At 37.9% G+C, this 7,187-nt stretch overlaps 1 protein-coding gene across 1 annotated transcript; it reads left to right on the forward strand.

Moving 5' to 3' along the window:
* Positions 1-286: 286 nt before the first annotated feature.
* LOC110912748 (2S seed storage protein-like) lies at positions 287-1,906 on the forward strand. Its single transcript, XM_022157547.2, has 2 exons — positions 287-867; positions 1,412-1,906. The coding sequence occupies exons 1-2, from the start codon at positions 317-319 to the stop codon at positions 1,689-1,691; spliced, it is 831 nt and encodes a 276-aa protein (XP_022013239.1). The 5' UTR covers positions 287-316; the 3' UTR covers positions 1,692-1,906.
* Positions 1,907-7,187: the final 5,281 nt, after the last annotated feature.

Here is a 7,187-nt window from a genome sequence, read left to right on the forward strand (position 1 = left end):
ACAGTCCGAACGTATGAATTAGTGATTGAATTCGGACTTAAACCCTGAAGGACTTGATATATATTTTGGTTACCGATAAGTTGATATCGATTTAGGATGATATCCACATGGAATTATGAGAGCAAAAGGTTCCAACAGAAGAAAAGACACCTCGTTCATACCGCCAAAATCACACATAACATATGCAACAACTCGAACGTGATAGCTATGATCTTCCACCACCTATTCATCCACCTCTCCACGTGTCCACCCTCCAAACCACCTTAAATACCCACCACCACAACCATCACACTTCACACCATCTCCCACAATCACAATGGCAATGGCAAAGCTGATACTTCTAGCCATCGCATTCGCCTCCGTAGTAGCCTTTGTTTCCGCCCATACAACCATAATCACCACCACCATCATCGACGACGATGACCAGAATCCAATCTCACAACAGCAGGAATGTAGGCAACGGGTACAGGAACGAGAGTTCAACCAGTGTGAGAGTTACCTCCTTGAGGGTCAAACATCTTTCGATGATAACAAGCATAAGAAAAAGCACCAGGAGCAAGAGCAAGAGCAAGGCCTCCAGCAGTGCTGCAACGAGCTCCAAAACGTCGACAAGGAGTGCCAGTGTGAGGCGGTCAAGAAGGTGTTCCGAGACGTTCAACACCAACGTGGAGGAGGAGACTATGGTTCACAGGAGATTCAACAGTTGAAGCACAAGGCTCAGAACCTCCCTAACCAATGCAAACTCAAAACAAAACGATGCCAAATTGGAACCATCATCACCACCACCGCCGGCAACCCTTTCTGGCCCTTGGGCTCAAAACAATGCACCAAAAGTGAGGTCCAAGGACGAGTCAACCAATGTCGAAGGTACACAGTTAGACAAATATTAATAATTTTTTTTAAAATTTTGTATTTAATTTAACAAAATTTCGAAAACTTTATTTATTTATTTTGTGGGAGTACTCCTCGTAATTTGTACGAGGAAATTTAAAATTATTGTTTTTTTAATTTCTTTCTTTTCGGGGTTTAGTGGAATTACCAATCAAATTTTTGGTGATACTTTTTTCTTTTGTTCTACAAATGGTAACGACATGCATGGATTACCATCAGGGATGAGTATGGTACCTGTTCGGTATTGAATTCGTACTGAAAAAACGGAAAAAGTGGGTATCGGTACCAACATACCGGTATGGTTCGATACCGTAGCGGTACTAAAAAACGAGGAAAGTGAGTACCGGTATCCGGTATCAAATGGTCATCCCTTGACCATATGTTCTCTCCCTAAACCATTCAGTATTGTTTTCTAGCAAAAAATTCACAATTGATAAAATCCATCAATCAGTCAATCACCAAAAATGAAATGAACTGACAAAAAATTTATGGGTCCGTCTATACTGACGTTTTCCAACAGGTACGTGGAAAAAGAAATATTTGGCAGGCCTAGAACACTTGTGATGAGCATCAATAAACGTGAACAAGAGCAGCAAGGCCTCCAAGAATGCTGCAATGAGCTCCAAAACATGAGAAAGGAGTGTCAGTGCGAGGCGATGAAGGAGGTAATGAGGCAAACCAAGCAACAAGGTGGTAAGCAGGATGAGCAGATGCAAGTGGTGCGGCATGTGCTTCAGAATCTGCCCAACCAGTGCGGTTTAGATGTCCAGCAATGCCACATCCCGAATGAGATGTTCTGAAGTAGAGACAGTATAACAAGTAATAAAGGGGTAACATCTCCAGTCAATAGATAGACGTTTATGGCTTTGAGATGGAACCTAAGTTTCCTAATTAAATAAAACAACAATAATGAGCACATGCATGTGTAGTGCAACCTTGGCTTCCATCTTTTGTTTCTCTATACCCAAATAAAATGATATCTTGCCCTAGTTATAATCTTGGAAGGTTGTTTAAACTTTTAAAGTTCTCATGTTTCATCTCACATTAGGAAGTGTACGCTCTCTCAAGTTGTTTTTTTTTTTCTTTAACGGCGAATTTCTTCAACTTGAACCTAAGATATTAGCCTTGTCACTAACCATCAATCTCACTGTTACTCTCTTAGGGGAGGAGGGGTGGTCACTAGTGATAGAATTCTATCACTTTCAATATTCAATCAACTCATGCCATGTCATCACCCAATATTTTATCACTAATGATAGAAATGTAGTGGGGTTGGTCACTAGTGATACAATTCCATCACTCCCAAATTTTTTTAATTTTTATTTTAAAATTAAAAATTAAACACTAAATTATAAATTTCACTAATTTTTTTAATTTTTTATTTTAAATTAAAAAATAACAATAAAACACTAAAATTATAAATTTCATTAAATTTAAAACATACTAATTCAATTTAACATACTAGAAATCATGAAACATACAATTTAAAAATAAAACCAACTCCTTGTTCGAATCATGAAACTCCAAACCTAGAGAACCTACTAGTTCGATTAAATCGTATCTCAACCGAAAGTGAGTTTCTTCGTTACGCAATTCTAGATAGATATTTTGTGGAACTTGAACTTGTGTAGGAGGATCCGGCATCCAATCCGCGGATATTGCACATCCGTCTTCGTTGATCATCATATTGTTCAATATGATACATGCACACACTATGCTATGTATTGATTTCTTGTTCGTCGCACGAACCGGTCGGTGTAGTATACCTCATCTACCGTTTAAAACACCAAATGCCCTCTCAACATCTTTTCTTGCCGATTCTTGCAATTTTTTGAACACGACTTCTTTATGCTCGACAGGAAATGAGGGAGCTTTCACAAAAACAGACCAAGACGGGTAGATATCATCCACAAGAAAAAAGCCTCGTCTGTAATGTCGACCGTTAACATAGAAAGGAGAGGAAGGTGCAGTACCATCCGTACAACGGCGACGTGTGCAACACATTGATGTCGTCGTTTGAACCTGGAACACCGAAATATGAATGCCAAATCCATAAATCATTCGACGCCACCGCTTCTAGTATGATGATTGGTCTTTTGATGTCTCCCCTAACACAAGCCCCTCGCAACTCTCTTGGACAATTTTTCCACTCGATATATGTACAATCGATGCTACCGAGCATCCCGGGAAAATGCCATCTAGCCTCGTGTGCGGCGTAAATACGTGAGATGTCGTGGCTCGTAGGTTTACGTAAAAACTCTTTAGCATACAACTTATTGACCGCGCTGCAAAAAAATTGCAAACATTCACGTGAAGTTCTGGCCGACATAGCTAGGTATTCATCATATTGATCGGGAGGGTTACCTGTCGCTAGTTGGCGAATGGCAGACGTGCATTTTTGTATCGACGTGAAACTTGGTTTGCCCCTCGCATCGTAACCTTCTTGAAACCATTCCTCGCTTGCTTCGATGTCTCCAACAATCTTTAAAAATAATTCTTTCGGTAAACGAAACCGATCTCTAAACGTTTCGGCATTGTAGAGCGGATTTTCCACAAAATAATCGTTCATCAACACTTCATTGGCACGTATACGATCACGGTCTACCATCTTCTTCTTTGGGCGGGACGACTCGGCATCAAGTTCGTTATACACCGACACAAAATATTTTAGCGTCTCATTGTCGGAAGACGACTCGGTATCGCTATCGCTAGACATCGGAAACGTCGAATCCGTAGGGAAATCCATTTGAGAAAGATGTAGATTGTGTGAAATTGGTTTATGTTTTGGTGTGTAAGACCCAGTTTATAATACTAATTGTTTATAAATTAGAACCATACATTTCGTGCCAAAACTTCAGAGTTTACAAAATGTTTTGAAGTTTTAAAAACTAACTAGTTACAACATTCACATGTTTAACCTACCAAACGATGTTCAAGGTAAAACTACGAGTGTTTACATAGTTACAAAACAAAAGATCAAGTGCGGAAGCGTTATAATACGTGTGTTCGGTTCGACTCGATTGCTTGATCATCATCCTTTTTCTTGGGTACCTGAAAACTAAATATTTTAAACAAGCATTAGCATTATGGTTCTAAAATTTCACGTATTCAACCAAATTCGAACAAGTTATTCAAGAGATTAAAATAAAAATCACATCAAGCTGGGCTCCACCGTAATTTACGATGACACCGTAAATTACGGTGGCTTCTGGACAATTTGGAACCCACCGTAAACCAGTAGGTTCCCACCGTAACAGTATACTGGCCACTGTAAATTACGGTACCACCGTAATTTACGGTGTGCCCTGTACAAAACCCCCTTGTTTCAAATGCAGTTTTGCTGGTTATTTTCGAGCTTCAATCAGCTTAATTTCACATAAATTGTTAAGCGGCTGGGCTAATTTCTCCATACTTGTATTTAACTTATGATAATACTCAACTATTCTCATGAGGGCATGTCTACGGATTAGCTTACAAACTAAATTACAAGGCATTTAGTTAGTCGTTTGTGCTATTGTCATGCATCAAATATCTAAACTTTAACTCCTATATTAAGAGCAAAGTTTCTTAACTTGCTTATGGTATTAGCTACACGGCTTACACGTCATGTAAATCGTGCATTATGTAATAGTGTCTTGCTTCTTGCTTATTACTAAAACTTGTTTGACCCGTTTGGGTGCTGAATTTACACACCATTCAGGACATGCAAGATTTCATGATTATCACTTGTTTTAACCCGTTCACTTGTTTAAGACGCAAAGTCTCTTTCGTGACACAAGGGTCTATCCTGTTTACCATGCTTTATACTATGACATAAGGAAAACAATAATTAACCTTTACGTAACGAAACGGTACTTTCGTACCTTTAGAGCACGCCCTTTCCCCGTGGATTCCCTTCGGCTTGTCCGCTTGACGATCCGGACTCTTTACCTAGAAATTTCAGTTTACAACATGTTTAGAACTCTTTTTATGACCACAATCACATCATTATGGACCATTATCAAATCTGCGTTTTTATCAACATTTTACATTTAAATCCTCACTTAGGCATTTCAACAAACACCTAACGGGTCAGATTTTCCTACAATCATTACCAAGTACATATCTTGTAATTTTCATCGAATTTCACTTTAATTAAACAACTTTGCACATATCTTATCATTAATATTTCAGAAATCACTTCCAAATTTCAGATTGTGCTGTCACACCCAGAAATATCAGAGCTGGCGTGAGTGGACCGGTATCTTCATTGCACAGCGAAAGCAATTAGCTAAGACTTCTAGAAAATGAACGCCGCTAAGTACTTGAATTCCCATGGGTTCTCCTATTCCAACCGTTTCATAGTTTTGAAAATGCAACCTGAGAAAGAACATGCGAAAAAGTCAATATAAAGTTGAGCGAGTTCATAGTTTGTTTTGAAAAGATTTAAAATAAATCTTTTTGATAACCGGTTTTAAAGTTGTTGAGAAAATATAGTAAAAGCATTTTCTTGGCATGATATATGAGAACTGTGAGTCTAGCCCACGAGAGTGTTTGTGCATTGCACGAGAGAGAATGGGCCAAGCCCAAACGAACCTTTGTAAGCAGGATCAGCGCGTCCTCTTACTTAGGCATAATTTGAAAAACGTTACCAAAGTTTATAAATCCATGTATTTCTGAGTTTCCATCAAATGAATCTTATGAACATATGAAAGTTTTAGTGTTGTAAATGGGTATGTAAAGCGTCTATGAACAGGTTGATCGTTAATGTTTCGCGAGGACATTAACGTATGCGGCGACATAGGAAGTACTCAACCTGTGTAGACGGTTTTTAGTGTCGAATCACCTCGACTGTGTCGAATCCCCTCGACTGTGTCGAATACCCTCGACTGTGTCAAATCACATCGACTGTGTCGAATCCCCTCGATTGTGTCGAATACCCTCGACTGTGTCAAATCACCTCGACTGTGTCGAATCCCCTCGACTGTGTCGAATACCCTCGACTGTGTCGAATCACCTCGACTGTGTCAAATCCCCTCGACTGTGTCGAATCACCTCGACTGTGTCGCCCGTACCCATTAGAAAATCATGCACGTTTCGTAAATATGCGTGTGTTTTGTAAAACCGGTATGTTTGATCGAAATCACTCGTAAACCATTTAAGTTGCTTGAAATTCATTCGCAACACGGTTTAGAAATATGAGTTTTCGTTCATCGAAAAGTTGTTTATTTTTGCAAACTTGCATGTCTTTCCACCCCCGAAAACATTTATAAAAATGTAAAACAGTAAAAAGTGGGGGTTATGAACTCACCTTGACATTCCTGTGCAAAGCTAGCTTAACGTGATTCCGTGATGTCATTCCAATAATGTGAACTCGCTAGCGTGCAACTAAAGCATTCCTAACAGGGAATAACTTATCAGTTTCTAATTAAGCAACGTAGTTAAGCTACGTATCCGAGCTCTACCGAGTCGTTAACTAAACGACTCTAAGGTAGTGTTATCTTGACTTAGAATAACCAATCTATGGTTATTTAATCTCGTTAATAATTGGGATAAAACTATGTCTCGAAAAAGACTTAGTTTTTGAATGATTTAGAATATATATATATTAGATATTTAAATATAAATATCCTTACGGTGTCGTGCTAGTTGTCGTAACTAGAGATACGTAGAGGGACAGTGGTACGCGTCGTGTTCGGTTTAGACGTTTGTAACGAATAATTTTTTTATAAGAATATTCGAAGTCTCGACACTCCAAATAAGTATAACTAATTATATTCATGTTATATATTTTCCGAACACTAGACTTTTGAAATACGATTTCCGAATCGTTGACGTTAGGAATAAATATAAAACATTATATTTATTTTATAAAATATTTCCGAACTTTGGGATTTTGAAATAAATATAAACATTATATTTGTTTGTAAAAACGTACTAAAATATCGATGTTCAAAATAAACATAAGTAGTTATGTTTATTTTAAATAAGTATCGGAAATATCGATGTTTGAAATAGCTATAAGCGTTATATTTATTTTAAAGAAGTGTCGGTTTCGTAACCTTGTAACGTCGTCAAAATAAATATACATATATTTTTTTATATTATACAATACTCGGATTCTCGTTAGACGTCGTTATTTAAATATAACACGTATCGTGTATCGAGTTTTTAACGAAAAACGGACAGAGTTCCCTCTGTTTTTGGACGATCCCGACAATCTATGTGTCGATATTTTAATCAAAACTCAATCAATAATTCAATGAACCAATATATATAAAATTTTTGACAAGTATTTCAAACTGTAAAGTAATTTA

This window comes from Helianthus annuus, chromosome 15 (genome assembly GCF_002127325.2).
Source record: "Helianthus annuus cultivar XRQ/B chromosome 15, HanXRQr2.0-SUNRISE, whole genome shotgun sequence".
NCBI classification, from domain to species: Eukaryota; Viridiplantae; Streptophyta; class Magnoliopsida; order Asterales; family Asteraceae; genus Helianthus; species Helianthus annuus.

Coding starts and splice junctions, on each gene's coding strand:
- LOC110912748 (XM_022157547.2), top strand. CDS start 317: ATGGCAATGGCAAAGCTGATACTTCTAGCCATCGCATTCGCCTCCGTA. Junction 868..1,411: donor CGAGTCAACCAATGTCGAAG/GTACACAGTTAG, acceptor GTTTTCCAACAG/GTACGTGGAAAAAGAAATAT.